General features: G+C 56.1%; 2 protein-coding genes across 7 annotated transcripts in view; both read right to left on the reverse strand.

Moving 5' to 3' along the window:
* Window positions 1-4,235, reverse strand: part of C3H4orf50 (chromosome 3 C4orf50 homolog) — a 122,718-nt gene extending 118,483 nt beyond the window's left edge. For 4 of the 6 annotated variants that reach the window (XM_070613294.1, XM_070613295.1, XM_070613290.1 and 1 more), the window contains exon 1: window positions 2,360-2,498. The gene's annotated coding sequence lies outside the window, so the exon portion shown is untranslated. Of the gene's footprint in view, window positions 1-2,330 lie in introns of all 6 variants that reach the window. The other 2 variants (XM_070613296.1, XM_070613291.1) reach the window with 2 other exon arrangements.
* A 165-nt stretch (window positions 4,236-4,400) lies between these two features.
* The window catches only part of JAKMIP1 (janus kinase and microtubule interacting protein 1), a 147,806-nt gene continuing 134,038 nt past the window's right edge, over window positions 4,401-18,168 (reverse strand). Inside the window, exons 19-22 of the mRNA XM_070613297.1 lie at window positions 16,630-16,833; window positions 9,007-9,072; window positions 5,691-5,766; window positions 4,401-4,540 (exon numbers count right to left, since the gene is read on the reverse strand). Of these exons, the coding sequence (XP_070469398.1) occupies window positions 5,716-5,766; window positions 9,007-9,072; window positions 16,630-16,833 (321 nt within the window). The 3' untranslated portion in view covers window positions 4,401-4,540; window positions 5,691-5,715. The remainder of the gene's footprint in view (window positions 4,541-5,690; window positions 5,767-9,006; window positions 9,073-16,629; window positions 16,834-18,168) is intronic.

An 18,168-nucleotide genomic window follows, 5' to 3' on the forward strand; every position in this document is an offset into this window, starting at 1 on the left:
GGCCAGTGTGCTGGGGTGGCCAGAAGGCTTGCAATGGACACGGAGCGGTCAGAGCAGCTGGGCCGGGTCAGCCAAGAGGAGGGAAGCAGTAGTGGAGCAACTCAGACCTCAGGCGCCGGGCCAGACGGCCTGGGTTCGTACCCTGACTCTATCGCTGCTCAGATGGGATCCTGGACAAATTCCCTAACTGCTCACGAGGGGAGCCGTCGAGGAATAAACGCGTTGATCTACACAGAGCACTCCGCCCGCCACGTGACAAACGCAGCGTGCTGGCTCTTTGCTGGTGGGCAGAGGCAATGTCATGAGGTTCCCAGACCTGCCGCATGGGCTGTGTCCAACTCTGCCGCTTACTTGCCGCAGCATCAGGCAGTTAACTCAGCCCCTTGCAAAATGAGACTGACAGCAGCCCCTCCCTGCTGTGTGGGGTCACTGAGCTCACAAACTCCTGCACAGTGAGCCTCGGGGGACGTTAGCTGTGAGGAGTATCCTGGAGCAGGAGTGACTGACAGCTGCATGCGGCAGAGCGACCAACTGGAAAATCACTGTGCAGCCTGCGAGGAGGAAGCAGATGCTGTAGCCCCTTCTTAGGGGAGCACCCCCGAGGGAAGGCGCATCCTTCCTCCTCCCCCAGGACAGGAAAGTCCCAGGGCCTCTGCCTGGGGAAGTGTCTTCAGGCTCTTTTTGGACAAGTAATAAGACTTTGAGCTTCACTGGGAACGAACCCTCTGGGTCTGGGGAGATGGAGAGAAGCGTGGCCTGCTCGTGGATTATCAACCAACATCTGTGGGCTTCTCACGGGTGGAGACCTGGGTGGTGGGGACAGATTACCAAGAGGCAGCCGTAAGGATGGGGCCCTGCACCCCTGGGAGACTCAGTGAGGCTCCCAAGATTGAGGGTGGTCCCAGGAAGGACTCAGGCCCTGGCTAAGATCAGGGAGTGGAGTCCGCATTTCAGAGGGAACAGCAGCCCCAGAGAGATGGTGGAGGGAGGCGGGAGGGGGGCCCAGCCATCTGAAGACCACAGCTCCCATCAGGACCAAAGAGCTGGAATCTGGGGGGCATAGTTTGGGGTCTGCAGAAGCTCCCAAGAGTTCTTAGACAACCTCGAGGAGAGGAGCACCCCAAATTGGCTGGTTGGGATCTCACGCCCAATTTGGCTTCTAGCAGGTTCTGGTTAAGTGTGAGAAAATAAACAAAAACAAACATGCCACTGTTTGTCCTGGGAGCGTGAGGTGGGATTCCTGCTGCCCACAGACTGGTTACTGAAGGTGAGAGAAAAGAGCCTGAGACGTCTCAGCCTGCGGGAGGGAGGGTGGAGAAGACAGGAGGCGGGAGTGGCCGATGGAAGGAAAGATAACGAATTCGCTTAGAAAGGTATTGAGCTCAGGTTAAAGGACAGTGTTCAGCTCTCCCAGGTGACCCTGGTCCCCCGAGGAGAGGCAGGGCATGCGTGCCCAGGGCACTCGTGGCTCCCCCAGCCAGGGCCTGGCACAGTGCTGGGCGCGGTCAGTAAATCCCGGGCCTTTGGGCGAGCTGCCTCTGGAAGCATCAGCTCAGCGCACACACCCCACCATCTGCATTTCACAAAAGTCCAACTCAGCATGTGCCTCGGAGGGAAACCATCCACGGCCAGCGGGGGACCAAAAGTGAAGCAGGGCCAGCGAGAAAGGCCTTGTAGCCGTAGGGGACCACACGTCCTGGTTTGCTGGGGACTTTCCTCATTTTAAAACTGGAAGTCCCACGTCCCAGGCAAACCAGGATGGCTCACGAAGCTGCCAGAAAGGCAGTGACAGGACAGTCTGAACCCTGGACTTCTCTGCCCAGCTCCTGGCTGGTTGCTGCTGCCGCACAGAGGATGGGGACATCAGGATGAGGAGAAGGAAGCCACACATTTAAGCTGCACCGTGTGGCCCACCCTGCGCCAGGAGCTTGACATGGGCTCTCCCTTCATCCTCCCAGGAGATCTGTGAGGAGCGTGGTGCTGGAGGGTAGACCCAGCCCTTCTCCTCTCTGCATGAGAAGTTGACCTTGGCCTCAGCTGACCTTGGAGCTCTGCTCCCCTGAAACCACACACGGAATGTGGGCTGCGTCACTAAGCAACAACCACAACCACCACCCTGAGGGGTGCACCTCACCTGGGGGCAGAGGGATGTGGGTGAAATCTAGGTATGCACCTGGTGGGCCTCCAGGGCTCAGGCCCCCTGAGTCCAGTGGCTCTTGGCACCAGGCCTGTCCCTGGCAGGGAGCTTGGGAGCAATGCCTGGGAGTGTCACAAGAAATACTGGCTCCTACAGGGGACTTTGGGCTTCTAAGCCAGAGCAGCTCCCATACCTGCCCGTGTTAGCCTCGTTCCCTCGCACCTGAGCTCTCTCGGAGAATCAATCCTGGTCCCCCATGGGCCATATGGTTTCCTTTGAGGACGATTCCCATGGAGGGGGCAGCGGATGCTGCCTGCTATGTCTCTTGCCAGGATCCTGGAGCCCTGTGTCTAGTTTTGCTCGAAGAAGATCTCCTGTGAGGAGCTGTGTGGGAACTATCACCCCCATCCCACAGATGGAGAAATTAAGACTCAGAGCAGCAAGTCCTTTGCCAGTATCTGCCGCAGGAAAGTGGTCAGGGATGGGTCTGACTTCAAAGCCAACACCATTCCTGCCCCGTTGTCTGATTGGGAGAGCCGAGCAGACAGAAGGAAGAGGACAGGAGGCCATGAGGACCACGCTCCTGCAGGCTCCTGCAGTGGAGAGAAAACGGACACTCAGGGCCGTAGGAATGTCTTCCCAGAGACCCACGCATGTCTCCCGAACTTCTGCCCACAGATGTTAGCAGAGCAGTGCTTCTCTGCTTCCTCGGCCCAGAGAAACCAGATGTGCTTTTCATTCCCCCTCACTGCGTGGTTCCACAGTCCCATCGCCACCTGGAGTGCTCAGAGGCCTGGCTTTTCAAGCAAAGACATCAGCTTGTTCCCATTTGGTCACCAAATATTGGCAAGTCATGGGGGCTGGTGTAGCAGGTGCTTTGGGTTAAGATTTCAAAAGAGAAGGGTCACTTCTCAGCTGTCCTGGTGTGTGATTGCTTAGAGCCCCCAGTCCCTTGATTTGGTTTGAACATCCCTCCCCATCTGGCTGGGGAGCCCCTTCTGTCCCAATCACAATGTCCTACTCTTGGATTTGCCTTCTGAGAAATTTCAGCTCCCCTTTCGGGTTTCCTCCCCCACTGACTCCCTCAGTGGCCTGAACATCAGTCATTTTTGTTTTCTCCAAAGGTTCTTCTCACTAGAAATTGCAGGATTGCTCTTGCAGTCCAACACAGACCAGTGGATCTTCTCATCCTTAGGATCAACCCATCCTTGCCTTCCGCCAGTTCTTCCAACACTGACGTACTTGTCCTTTGCTTTGCATTCATCACCTATTTCCCTTGATTTATTCTGATTCCAAATGTCTTCCTTCCAAAGGGAGGACAGTCCTGTGAGCAGATGCTTCTGGAGATGCTCCCACCCCCAACCCTAAAATAACAGCATCAGAAAGTAACTTCCCTTCTCTGGGATTCCCTCCTGGGCTTGATGCTCACCAACTGGTGTCCTGCCCTCCTCAGCTGCCCCACTCCATCCATCTCCTGGGAGGCTTGATTCAGGGGCCGGTCTCCTGCAATCAGGAAGGGCTGCCTCCTTCTCTATGGTTGTAAGAGAGTGGACCTGGGCTCAGACCGCAGTGAAGGAGCCCAGTTCCCCAAGGATGCTCCAGCTCGCAGCATTCCTTCCTCGGCAGCCCCTTGTAAATGACGACCAAGACGCAAGACAGCCCGAGCATGGGTTGTGTCTACCCTCTCGGTCCTCCTTCCACATGGCCTCAGGCATAGTCATGTTCTGAGACTTTCACCGTGTTACACCCAGGAGAATGATGGAGCCAGTGCCTTCGCCCTTTGAGAATCTGAGGTCCCTGGGGTCCGCTTTCCGCAGCGGGCGAGGCTCCAGCCTCCCCAGCCTCTGGCTGCTGGCTGCTGAGTCCAGCTGCACACGGATCTGGAGGGTTTTGCTGACTGGGACTTGACTTTGGGTTCAGATCGTGGGGACATTTACAAGTCACTCTGGCTGAGAGATTGTGGACGCGCAGGGCACAGTTCACGGAGACATATGTACACAGGTCTGCGCCCAGCCGGGCCCTCACTCTGCAGCCAGGGGAGGCACGCGGTGCAAGGACAGGACTCGGCCCGTCCGCAGACAACGCGGCGGCTCCCGTCACTCGGCTTCCGGTAATTGCACTTAGTTTCCCGGTATTCGGGTCTCTGCCCCTCGGGCTCTTGAAGGTGCTACAGTAGGGACTCAGACGTGGCCCCAAGCTTGACAAGATCCCCATCGTCCCTGCAGAACTCCTACAGCTTGGCCCAGCCAGGACCCAGCCAGGGACCCGAGCTGCCGCCAAGTGTATGTGAATTCCGGTTTCAGTCTCTGGGCTTGAATAGCTTGTTTTGCTGTTGAATTTTGGTTTGAGTGGGGTTGGGGTTGCCATGGGGACTCAGTTTATTCCATAAGCTCTTTTTCTATCCTGTAGAATTAAAAATAAGTTGAAATGACATAAGAACCAAAGGTTAAAATGGTTGGAGAAGCCCCTGGCTTATCTGTCCCCACTGTGTCCTGAACTGCCGGCTGAGCTCACTGAGGGACCCTCCCCGATAGTCCGGGGGAGGAGGAAATAGCACTCGGATCGCCTGTCCTCCGGCCCCCACCCTCACCCCCACCCCTACTCCCAATCTGATGAGACCTGGGGTCCTTCCTTTCTTGCTGCACCAACTCTGAGTGAACCTCGCCCATGTGCCAAGTGCTGGCCTAGGCCCCAGGACACAGAAGATGCAAGACCAAGCCCTGTGTGCAAGGGTCAGGCTCAGAGCATCCCCGAGGACATGGGGAAGGACCAGAGCTCTGCCTGGGGGTCCATGCAGCTAGTGGGCTGCAGGCATCCCCAGAGGTCACAGGATTCCCGGCCCAGGTTGGATTCAGGCACAGATCTCTAGGCTCACGGGGCCCTGGGAGACCCCCTAGCCCCAAGGCAGACCCTCAGAACAGGGAGCGTGGGGAAGGACCTGGATGCCAAAGCAGGAACTCAGGGTAAGAGCTGGGTCCTGGGGACACCCGGGGCCCGGTGATCAGAGTGGGACGAGCTGCCAGGATGACTTCCGTCTGGAGGGCCCTGAGCACAGCACAGGCATCAAAGCCAGGCTTGGGGGTCAAGGTTGGGGGTGGGGCAGGAGCTGGAGGGTCTTCGAATAGGCTTGCTGGGCACTTTGTACACAGTCACAGCCTTGCCCATCAGCTTCCTGCTCCCGCAGGGCCCTGATGCAGGACGCCACTGTGGTCTGGCCCCGTGGTGAATTTACTGGTCCACTGGCAATAGAGAGCACCAGAAATGGAAAGAACCATTGGAAATAAACCGCAAAGCCCCTTTTTAAGGTGAAATGCAACAGGGGGCAACCAGGTCCCCGTCATCCATCCTCGTTCACAGTGAGCTCTCCAATCTTCCCCCCAGGGTGGGACTCGTCAGTGACCCCGACCCAGTGAGCCTGAGCGCCGAGGGAGGGATATACCACAAGGCCACGGTCCCCGGTGCCTCGCCTCTCAGGAATGGGCATCGTCAGAGTCGGGAGGCATTCTCACGGTTAGAAAATCAATTTTGTCAGTGAAAATGAAGGGATACCCACCCGAGTTCTTGGCTCACGGAAGTCATCAAGGCCACAGAATGAATGCTAGTGAGAAAAACAAAAAAAGGAACAAAAACTATAACATAAGACCAAAAGAAAATGAGGAAAAAAAAAAGAAAAGAAAAAAAGATGTAAGATATGTAGTATGGAATTCCATGGCAGCATTTCACAAGAACGGCGCAGTGGCATTAGGCTTGGAGAGAGCGACGGGACGAGGCAGGCTCCAGGGTCGAGTCCACCTGGGAAGCCAAGCCCTGCAACTCCACACCGGGGTGGGTTACCCCAACCTCCTCCCCAAACCTCAGGCTAATTCAGATGGGGGAGCCTGACACCGTGAACCAGGGCTTTCTGACTTTCTGGTGCTGAGATGTGGCTTGCTTGCAGGACTTGGGCAGGATACTTTATATATATATATATTTTCACTTGAGGAAGATTAGCCCTCAGCTAACATCGGTGCCAATCCTCCTCTACTTTGTTTGTGGGACACTGCCACAGCATGGCTGATGAGTGGTGTAGGTCTGCGCCCGGGATCCAAACCCCTGAACCCGGGCCACCAAAGTGGAGTGTGCGAACTTAACCACTATGTCATGGGGCCAGCCCCAGGACACTTTATAAACAGAAGAAGGACCCTCCGATGGTCACAGCTGGTGGCTCCCACCAAAGGGCCGGGCGTGACGCTGAGCACAAGGATCCAGCGAGTTTCCACCACAGGACACAGGCCACCCAGTCCTGCCTGCGGGACAGAGCTCGCCCCACACCATCCCTGCCAGGGCCCACTCTTCCGAGAGAGTTACTGTTTTCAACCTTGTGTGCCCTGTGATTTGTCTACTTTCAAAAGAAAAACTAGCAGGGAAAACAAATGGCCTTAAAGAAAGGACAAATTATACAGGTCAGTTTGAAAGTAGACTTTTTCAAATTAACTTATGCACGACTTGCTTGGTTCAGAAAGATGGCTGGTCATTAGGGGAAACATATCTGAATATCATCTGGGGCTTTTGAAGATAATTCCTTCCCCACTCCCAAAATAATCCCCGCCCCCCCCAAAAATAATAGCTCCCCTAAATTATTTGTTGAAAAAATTAAAATCCAAACAGACAGCCACAACTTTTTAAACAAGGTTTAGAATCATGAAAAGTTAGAGATAGAAGGGGCCTTTGGAATCACCTAGCTGTTCATTTTTCACTTGGGGAAATTGAGGCCCGGGGAGGGGGAAGGACTTGCCAGGACCACCCAGTGGGGTGTGGCAGGCAAAGGGCTCCTGACAGTGAGCCCCTGAGGGTGGCGGGAGTTGCTTTCCACCAGCCCAGGCCACAGTGCCCTGGGGAAAGGACGCTGACACGCACGCATCTTGGAGTGCTTCTGGTCTTACAGCCCTAACCAAGACGCCAGCCTTGGCAAGCCCTTTCTGGACAAAAGGAGACAGATCAACCCACGGACATTTGTTCTCAAAAAAGGGTAAAAAAGAGGCAGAAAGAGGACTCAAACATTTCCCGGTCATTCCCCCTCCTGCATGTTACTTTATGTGTGTGCCCATCCCACCCGCTCTTTAATTCTAATCACGATGATGAGCATGGCCTGGTTTCAGTTTGGCAGCCCACCGGCCTTGTCTGGGCCTTGAGCTCAGAACTTGACATCCGCAACCTCACTTAATCCTCACAACCTCCCAGGAGATGGGGGTACCATTCCAGGGGCAGAGAACGCCCAGGCAGGGAGCGGGGGTAAACCCCAGGCTCTCGGGACCCCCCAAGGGCACAGCCAGGAGTGGGGCCCAGACACCCCTGCAGAGCCAGCTTATCCCCGAGAAACTCTTGAACTGAATTATACTCGAGATCCCCTCGGGCCCTCAGAATAACCCCAGAAGGTTGAGAGGGTGTGGACATCTGGCAGATGGGGAACCCTGGGAATCTGCCTAAACCCGAATTCCCACAGGGGCTGGCAGGTTGCCGGCAGCCTCGGCCGACCCCTGAGCTCGGACCCTCCAGCCGCAGCCCTCTGCTGCCGCCCTGTGGATGCCGCCGGTTGTGCAGGCCAGGAGGCCCCGAGGCTGCAGGTGGAGATGGGAGGGTGCCAGGAAGGTGATGGAACCTGCACAAAAGCTGACTTTCACCTGAGAAAGGAGAGGAAACTTCGAAAACTGGCGCAGGCTCTGAAGAGCTGTCCATCTCTTTGGGCACACTGTGTTTGACAGCCTCCAGGACAGAGGGGGCTTTCACCCCCTTTCAGATAGCACTGAAATCTGCCTTCTAGTCGCTTCCCTGACTTTGGCCCTATTTTGTCCAAGGAGCAGTCAGCTTCCTCTCTCAAGGCCTGCCTCAGACAGCTGAAGCCCAGACACGCCCTTTCTCGCTCTTCTTCCCCTGGGTGACTGCACGTCGCCCTTCACGTTCAGCCTGGCTCCCCTCCTCGGGCATGTTGTCCCCGACAGGCCCCCCAGACAGGGTTAGAGTGCTGCACCATGCTCCCACATGTGAGCCTACCTCCGCGATCTAGAATGTGCAGTTACGGGTTTTCTATCTACTCATCTATTACACACCCTGCAAACATCTTGTGGTGCCCTGTTCTGTGGCTAGAACCGTCTTGGATGAAGATGTGAATAAAAGCTGGTCCCTGAGCTCAAGGAATTCGGGCCACCAGGTGCACGTACAGGAGGCGGTCAGGGCCATGCCAAAGATGCTGCACACACGTGGTTCTGAACAGGACTCGCTTGTCTGCCCGGACCAACAGTGAGCGTGAGGTGGAGGGGCGGGTGGGTGGCTGCGACACCCCTGGGGACCCCAGCTATCCCTTCCCAGCTGTGGGATCAGGGACAAGGTCTGACTCTTCCCCAGGTTCAGTTTCCTCCCCCATGAAATGATAAAAATTGTAGGGAGACAAATGTGGCTAGGTGTCCACCTGTGACGGGCCAGCCTCGCTTCCTTCTGGGAGGGACGGGACTCCAAGAACACACGACTGGTTTCTGGCATATAGAAGTCATTTAAGGTGAATGAGTCCATGAGCAACAACCAAAACAGAGGGTCACCTCGTCCCTCCTCGTGAGGTAGTTTCAGAGGGGTGCAGCAAAGGCCTTTGTGAGAAAAAAGACACCTCCCCACTCCCCCCACACACAAAGTTGATCTCAGAATGCACTTTCTTCCCTAGAGAAGTGCTTGGAGGAGCCCCTTATATCTCAGACGTGCCGACTGGGGGGAATAGGGCAGAGAAGGGAAGGCCAGAGCAGGGCCTGTTCCCTGGGCATCGTGGAACTGACAGAACAGGAAAGACCCCACACCGACGTCCGTGGAAAGAAACCAGCAGGTGCTGGCGCTCAGCCCCGTACCTTTTCCTCCAGCTCCTTCAGGTGCCGCCTCTGGGCCTCCAGCTTATCCTCCAGTTCTCGGATTCTCTGAAACACATTACATTACGGATCAGAAGAAGTAGAATTTCCAGGTCAAAGCCTTATTCCTCGTCGTTTGTCGTGGTGTGGCTCTAGGCAGCACAGCATCCAGATGCTAAGTGAGTGGCTCGACTGACTTCGTGCACAGGCCTGAGTCCCGACCCCCAAGTCCAGCCCCAGGAGGCTGCCTCGGGCCCCGAAGTAACTGTTCTGACCTCCATCACTAAAGACTGCTTTTGCCTGTTCTTGGAGTGTGAGGAAATAGAATCACACAGCGTGGACTCTTAAGACAGGATCTCTTTAAAGCATGGACCTCGAGACTGGACCAGGACACGGAGGCGCCCTGGGCAGGATCATGGCATCAAATTACAGTCATGAATCGCTTAACGAAGGGGATGCCTTCTGAGAAATGCATCGTTAGGCGATTTCCTTGTTGCATAGATATCACAGCGAGTACTTACACAGACCCAGATGGTGTAGCCTGCTACACACCAAGGCTCTGTGGTGCTAATATTATGGGACCCCTGTTGTATATGCGGTCTGCTGTTGACTGAAATGCCCATATGCAGCACGTGACTGTTCCTACTTTTGTTTAGCTGGAGCCTAAGATTTGTTTAGCTGGAGCCTGGTTGCTGGGGCAGAGGAAGTGAATGGGGTAGGCGTCGCTGCAGCGTGCACCCCAGCCTCTCCCACTTAGCACTAGATGCCGGGATGACCAACTGTCCCGGTCTGCCTGGGGATGCTCCTGGTTTTAGCACTGGAAGTCTGGAGTTCCAGGAAACCCTTCCGTCCAGGGCAAACCAGGACAGTTGGTCACCCTCCCGGGCACTGGACATGCCGCATGCCCCTTGGGGGGCTCACCCTCCATCAGCAGCTTGTCAATCCATTCCTTCCAGTTCCACATGGCCTCCCACCCAGAGGGTCTGGGAGGTACAACCTTCTCCAGTTTGTCACATGCCCAAGAGCACTTCGTCACCCCTTAAGTGCTGGTACCCCCGATGACTGCCCAGCTGGCTGCAGCCTTTCCAGGCCGGAATGTAGCGGAGAGAATGCTGTCAGGCTGAGGGCCGGGCGATTCAAATCATCTCAAATAAGCACGTGGCTCCCACGGACCCTTCCGCAGGCCCAGAGAAGCCTTTCATGCATTCTGTAGGGCAGTAACTCTCGGTCTGCCATGAGTGTCACCTGGAGGCTTGCTATAACGCAGATTGCTGGGGCCCCCGACGTTTCTGACTCAGCACTTCTGGGGGTGGAGCCTGAGCAGCTGCATTTCCCACAAGTTCCCGGGTGATGCAGATGGTGCTCGTCTGGGGACCCCACTTTGAGAACCACCGCTGCGCACGTTCACGCGCTCAGCAAATACGGCTCAATATGTCAGGGGCCTGTTTCAGGCCTGGGAGAGAGACAGGATCGCCACCCCTAGGAGTTGTGGTCCAGTCAGGCTCAGACGATGGCACATACACACAGATGTGCACCGGGTGAATAAACTGTCGGAGACAATCGAGCCTGGTGGGGAGGGGATGACGCTGCTTTATCAGGCGCGCAGGAAGGTGGCGCTGGAGGTGCAGTGGTCAGGAGGGTGGGCCACTGAGCCGTGGGCTGGGGGCCCCAGAGGAGGCAGCGAACCCAGCGGGGCCTACAGGGAGGGGGCGAGCAGAGGCCAGAGCTCAGGGGTTCTGGAAGGTCCCGGTGAGGAGCTCGCAGATTTGGGGGTGTCGTGGGGAGCAGGGAAGAGTTCCAGTGGGCAAAGATCACACTGGCAGCAAAACAGAGAACGATTGGCATGGAAGAGACGAACACAGGTGTTCACCTCTCCAGCCCCGGTTCCTTGTCTGTAAAGTGGGGGTAATCCTGTCGCCCAGGTCTGAGGATGTAACGAGAGAACCTGTGTAAGGTCCTAAGCGCAGAGGTGGCTCTGCCTACGTGCTTCGTAAGGGATTAGGAAGTCAGCAGCTTTCTGTGGGAAACTGGCCATGACCGTCCCCAAGGACCCCTGGCGAGGCGGGGGTGGTGGGGCGGGCAGAGAGCATCTAGAAGGAGCACAGGACTCAGCTGGTTCCGGCTTCATCCTGGGCCCCAAACTCACCAGCCGGTGGACTTTGGGGAGTTACGTAGTCTCTCTCTGCCTGAGCCCCTCTTCTGTAACATCTGCACAGGGACCCCATGACCCTCAGGATGAAAGGGGGACCCGGGGAAAGGGTCTTGTAAACTACAGCACCATGTGGAGGGAGGGCAACACTTTACAGCTGTCAGAGGATTTGCAAAAATCCCCCAGGAACGACTCCTGGGTTTGAAAAAGCAGCCTCAGAAGCTGGCTCTCCTTCTAGAATTTCTTGACATTCACTCTCGGATAATAACGAGGTCAGTCTCTCATCACAGTATGGGAGGCTGGAAGGCACAGTGGCCAAGAGTTTGGTGACCTGATTCACGTTCTCGCTCAGCCACTTCCTGGCTGTGTGAACTTGAGCAAGTTGCTTACCCTCCCTGGGTCTCACTTGCCTCACCCAGGAAACTGCACCAATGGTTCCCACTCACAGGGTTGGCATGAGCTGTATTGAACCAACATCTATGGAGCCGTTTCTATGTGCCAGCACTCGTGTGTCTCCCCACACTGGGATATAAGCTTTATGAGGGCAAGTGCAGGGTCCCCAGCACCTGGAACAGTGCTCAGTACGTAGACATGAGAAAAATTACAAAGAAATGTAACATGACATCAAGCAGGAGAAGCTGGAGAGAGAGGCAGAGGACACAGTTGTAGAGGTCAGCAGAGGGCCGGGAGAGCTCAGAATGTCAGGCTAAGCAACCCAGACTTTATCCTCTGGGCAATGGGGAGCCAGGGACAGTCTTTGGGGAGGGGTGGTGCTGTGCTGTGTGTTAGGAAGGCTTCTGCGGTGCCGTGGATGGATGGGTGGGGAGGGTACTGGGACTGCCTGTGGTCCCAGCAGATGTCTCTGCAGGCCGGCAGGTGCTAGGAAATGAGGGCACCTTGACTGAAAACCTCCGGGAGGGACAGGGCCCGGCAGCATGATATTGATCTGTGTGTGTTGTCTCCCCTCGCTGGAATGTAAGAGCAGACTCTCCGTGAAAGCAGGGCCTTATTCACTGCTCCATCCCCAGTGGCCGGAACTGTGCCTGGCACATGATAGCTGTTGTCACTGGGCTGCCATAAGGAAAGTCTCCCCTCTGCCCAGCCATCACACCTGGGTGACCCGGTTCCAGGAAATTCTGCTAGAGGAAGCACCCAGTAAAACAGATGCACTCCGAATTCCAAGCATCTTTTACAAAGGCACTGAGATGCTGGCTGAGGCCCTGCTTCCTGCTGCCATTACATGTATGATACTCGGCAGGGAGCAGGGAACAAGATTGGGAGTGTCGTGGCATCGTCGGTTACATCTGTGCCACCCCGGGAGAGCTGGCCAGGCATTTCCACCTGCAGGGTGACGTTGGACCCTCAAGGCCGAGCCTGGAGGTGGAGCTGCTCCAAACAACCCAGAGAACAGACGGAGAATGTGAGGCCAGGAGAGACAGCCTGGCCGACTGCTCCAGAGCTGAGCCCAGAGCGGGGAGCAGGAGGAACCTTGTCCCTGAAGCCTACAGCATGATGGTGGAGGATGGGCTCCCCCCAGAGCTGGCTCAGCGGAAACGGTGCAGTGAGAAGGGGCAGAAGGAATGAGAACTCATTTCCTACAAAACCAGAAACGTAAGGAGACCCTCCTATGGACTGAACTGTGACCCCCGCCCCAGTTTGTATGCTGAAGCCCCAGCCCCCAGAGTGACTGTGTTAGGAGACAGGGTCTTAGGACGTAATTCAGGTGAAATGGGGTCACAGGGTGGGGTCCTAATCCAATAGGATTGGCGGTCTCATAAGACGGAGGATCTCTCTCTTTCTCTCCCACTCCTCCTGTGCCTTTCTCTCCTTCCTTCACTGGCCTCTGCCCCCCTCCATCCCCCTGGCCATGTGAGGACACAGAGAGAAGGTGGCCGTTTGCAAGCCAGGAGGAGAGCCCTCGCCGGCAACTGAATCAGCCAGCTCTGGATCTTGGACGTCCAACCTCCAGAACCGTGAGAAATAAACGTCTGTGGTTTAAGCCACGCCGTCTGGTGTTTTTTGTTATGGCAGCCCCGAGAGACTAAGACTCATGCCCTCTGTAACTCACGGCCACGTGTCTCTAGGACTAACTAAGATCTAAGAACTTTCAGGTGCACAGAAAGCACCTGGGAGTCTTGTTAAATGCAGAATCCCATTCTGGAGGTCTGGGGCGGGCCTGATGCCTGCATCTCCAACAGCTCCCGGGAGATGTCAATGCTGCTGGTCCACGGACCACACTCTGAGTAGCACACCCTGTCCAGGGCGGACAGAAGGCTGCCTGGGTGTGGACATCCACATGCATTATCATCCAGAGAGGGTCTTCTTTTTACTGAATACCTACCACATGCTGGGCACCTGCTAATATGCTTGCACATTTTGTCATTAGATCCTCAGAGCGATTTACTAACCAATGTTATATACACACACTAACGGATGTCGCACATGCTCACACACGCAGGTGAGTGTTTTAATAAACAGGAAGGCAGTTTTCATATTCAATGAGAGAAGGGCGTCTCCTATTTACCTACAGCAGAATTCTCAACTAATGTGAAAATGATCCAGGGATAAAGGAGAAAAGGAGAAGCGTTCCCAGCCCTGGTTCAATGGATTAACCAGCTTTCTTCGTGCTTAGGGATGTGCAATTTACTAGACTGGCTGAGAGAAACAGAGAAGGAAGTGATTTGTCCCACATTATCTTACGCCAACACCCCGAGACGCTTGTATTTTAAGGGATTTTCTCTAAGGGATCCCAGTCCTCAATCCACCCGTGCGAGCGGCACAGCCTGCTTTCTGCTTCTTTTTCTCTTAATCACCGGGGCGCCCTTCTTCATTTAGCAGGTGGGACACAGTGCTTTCCGGGGAGTCACGGCCAAACGCCGTGCGTCTTCAGAATGGTGCGTCACAGATCGCAGACTGAAACCACAAGCCACTGCTTGCTGAGATTGGAACCCTTGGGTGGGGTAATGACTTTTTGGTTCAAACACACAAATGTTCTGCTTTGGGCTGGATTTCCTGAACCCCTTCAGCCCCTTCACTCACTGCACACTCAGTTGGCAAGTCCCACAACCGAGGCGCGGGGCTTGGCCTTAGCTACACTCCGGCATCCAGCTCCCAGCCCCCATCGGGCCCTGCTCCTGCTATACCTACTCCCAATCTACACTCGGCAATAACGGCAGCCGTCTACACCTACTGAGGGCACTTGACGTGTACTAGTTCATTTAACCTTACAGCGTCCCGATGACTAGGTGTTATTACCATCCCCATGAAGACACTGAGGCCCAGAGAGGTTAAGTCATTTGTCCAAGGCCACACAGCCAATGAATGGGAGAATAGGGTTCAAAGCCAGGCCATCTGGTCGCAGTGTCTGTGTTTTCGACCACTCCACTGCCCCACACTGCCACACCATGCCGTGCTGCTGTCTGAAATGTTATCCCTCCTTGATGGCCACCTGGCCTCTTCCTATTTATCTTCAAAAGCTGGACAGCTGGCCCCTCTGTCCAGAGGCTGCCCAGCCTCCCCTGCACCCCCTCTGCACTTGGTGGACACCGACAGAACAGCCACAGCCACACGAGATGGTCAGAATCTGTCCCAAGTTTGGGCTCCCCACTGGGCCGGGGGCACCTCAGGTGACTTTCCACTAGCGATGTGACCATAACAGAGATGGTTCAGTGACAGCGTCGGTGAACGCAAATGCCCCCAGCCCTACGCCGAGATCTCTGATGGTCACTGGCCCTTTGTGCCTCCCCTTCCCTCCCCGACTGACCCCTGCCCTGCAACGCCCTGTCCTGGATCTCGCTGACCGTCACTCTGGCCATCATTGCTGCAAATTCTTGGTCTCCGTCCTGAGTGGCCCATCCTGCACCAGCAACTGGTCCACACACCTGGGCCGCAGGGGTCCCAAGCCCTCCCTTCCCCTCCACCCGCTCCTCCTGACGTGGGGGACGTGGCCTCCCCTTCTTCTTCCCTCAGGACATGGGGCCAGGCGAGTATCCTCAGCCCCTGGCCCTGTATGCGGGCTACATACCTATGGCTTCCCACTGTCGCCTCCTTCTCCATCCTGGCTCGGCTCATCCCCTGCCGGTCTGAACGCTGGGTCTCACCCGTCCCTCCGTCCAGCAGACCCTCTGGACGCTTTCTCTCCCCTCAGTCTCCAGTCTCTCCCTCCCTGTTGTCCCTCAGCACTTCCCTCAGCATGCCAGCGTGATCAGGAATCTCCCAAGTAATAAAACCTCTCCCTCCATCTGACACGAGGTGTGGGTGTCCCTGCAGCTTGAGGTTCTCAGAACACCTAACACGTGCCAGACATTCACGAGGCTCTGGAGACACCGTGGGCCAGAGGCGGGTTGTCAGGCCAGCAGGTGAGCATCGCACCAGCAGGCAGCGGGCAGGGCGGGGGGAAGGGAGAGCCCAGGCAGAGGCTCGCTGAGGCTCCCAGGTGTCCTTCCACCCAGAGCAGGTCTTCAGCGAAGCTTATCCTTCTCGTCCTCACAGCCAGCCCTTTTCCCTTCATCGTCTCCTTTTGCTCGTCAACCGAATGCAGCCCGGCTGTGCCCCCACCCTTCCTCAAATTCACCAGGGATCCCTGCTTCTCAGTCCTGATGGGACTCCCGCTGCTTCGGACACAGGTCCCATCTGCTCCTTCTCGACAGTGCCCTCGCTCTCCCCCCAACTTCTCTCGCTCTCGCTCTCTCTGCCTTCTGTGACATCGCTTCCCACTGGTCATCCAGACCCTTCCTCACTGGTTGGATTCCTTCCAGCTGTGTGACCTTTACGCACATGAGTTCACCTTCCTGAGCCTCAGTTTCCCCATCAGGTAAATGGACAGAACAATCCCCACCCCGCAGATGTGCCGTGAGAGAAAGGAGCTAAAACGGTGAGCGCTCCACAAACGCCAGAGCCAGCTGCTGCGTTCCCGCCTCGACACCAGCGGGAGTCCTTGGAACCCGGTGGCACACAACACTCATACAGGACTCCAAACCCTGGAATACACGTAGGCTTTCAGAGTTAACTAATGCAGCTCCCAGGGCCAGGCCTCAAATTAGCTGACATCACAAACTGCAGCCAAAAGGCAAACCGTTCAGCCAGCGCCTTCCCCATTATAAGAACCCAACTCTGAAAGAGAACACGGATGCGGGAGGAAGGCGGCTGAGGGACCCCTAGCTTTGGTTTGTATCACCATTTCGCAGGGGGTGGGGACCCTATTGTTTAAATGTATGGTTAGCGAAACAGTTTGCTGTACATTACGCCCAAGGGTCCCAAGTCCTCTAGGTCACTGGGGAATACACCTGCCCTGGTATGAGGGTGTCTGTGACAAGACATGTCTTCCTTCACTGAAACTGTCTGTACCCCCAGCTCTCCATTGAACACGCCTGGGCTGCCCAGATGCCCCTCAGAGGTGTCAGTGCACCAACAGGGGGCCAGGGGTGGAGCTGCTGGGAGGCGGCGAGCGGCGCCCGAGCCAGGCCCCCGCCCCTCACCTGCTGGGCCTGCTGCAGCAGCTCCATGCGCTCCCGCAGGATCTGGCTGTCGAACTCCCGGCTCTGCCTCAGGATCTGCCTGCGCACCTTCTCCACGGCGGCCTGCAGGTCCTCCCGCTGGCCCTCGCTCAGCGCCTCGCTGGCCCTCCGCCCCGGCTCCTGCTGCAGCGCGTTGTACAGCGTGGCCTCCAGCTCCTGGATTCTCTGAGTGGCCCAAATCACACAGACAGTGGAAGGTCGCATGTGGGTGGACAGTGACCGCCAGGACACGGCAGTAGAGGGTGGCGGAGCTCCAGGATCTGGGGCAGGAAGGGGACGCGTGCAGGGCCCAGCACAGGAGCCAGCAGCCCCTTCCAGTGGGGGAGCCCCTTCCAGCCCCATGCACATGGTTTTAGGAACATGTCACATGTCTTACTCTATTCTATCAAGACACCCTACTCTGTCCAAGCCAGGACAGGATGATAAGAACAAGCATAACCACCTCTTAGAACGTGTGACCTGAAGAGAGGCTGGACTGGAATGGTTTTCATTTTACCCTAGGCTTCCAATTTACTTCCCCACCCCGGGAACAAACCTCCCCTTGTACAGTGAGTGCCGATGGGAAAATACGGCTTAATTTGCACACCTTTGCTTTTCAGCCAGCTTTAGGAAGGCAATTTCACCCCAAGCAAATAGTGACAATGTTCTAGTGGCTCCCTCCCCTGAAAAAGCAAGGTACCCTTAGTAAAGCAAAGCAAAGGAGAGATTAGTGGCCAACTGGAGGATCCTCGTGAAAGAGTTTTAGTCATTAGAGGAAGTTACTTCTTCTCAACTTCACAGCAAGACACTTAACTACAGGCACCTTATAGGAACATCTAGGGACAAAAGAGACAAATGTCTCCTTTCTGCCTCCCTGAGCCCCACCCACACGCCTTGGTTAGGAGCAGTGCCTTCTCCTAAGACAGTGTAGAAAGATCACCAGTGGGAACTGCCAAGAATGGGCGAGGGGTAGATTGAGGCAGGGGGCCAGTGGGCGACCCTCTGCAGCCACAAGGCCACCTGCCCCTCCAGCCTCCCCTAGCGTCAACAGGCTGTGCTCAGGCCCTGGAGGAATTCCAGGCCCATCAGGCCAGGACTAATTTTAACCAACTGACATTATCACCTTCCTGTCACCCCACCCTGTTACCCCTGGGAAATTAGAAGGTGGGAGTGTGTCCACCGGCACAGTGGAGGGGTCCCCATCTGGGCTCCACGTGGAGCCGGAGCTTGCCTGTGCCTGCTGGCTCATTCCCTCTCCTTTCAGCAGCCAAGCTCCTAGGAGCCCCCATGGCACTAGCTTCTAGTCAGGACCTACCACCCCACTTGAAGTTCTGGAAGCCCCATTGTGGGCCTGCCCCACCTCTCTCAGCTTGATGACCAAGGAGCACAAGGGTGCATCTGACACTTGCCTTCCTTGCCCCTGCCCAGGCATGCGGCACTGCCACCCTCTTGGGACATTTTACGTCCCCGACTGTTCAGGTCAATCTAGCACTGCATCAGGCCTGCCATCTCGCCACGTGC

The sequence above is a fragment of the Equus przewalskii genome, chromosome 3 (assembly GCF_037783145.1).
Source record: "Equus przewalskii isolate Varuska chromosome 3, EquPr2, whole genome shotgun sequence".
Taxonomy (NCBI): Eukaryota; Metazoa; Chordata; class Mammalia; order Perissodactyla; family Equidae; genus Equus; species Equus przewalskii.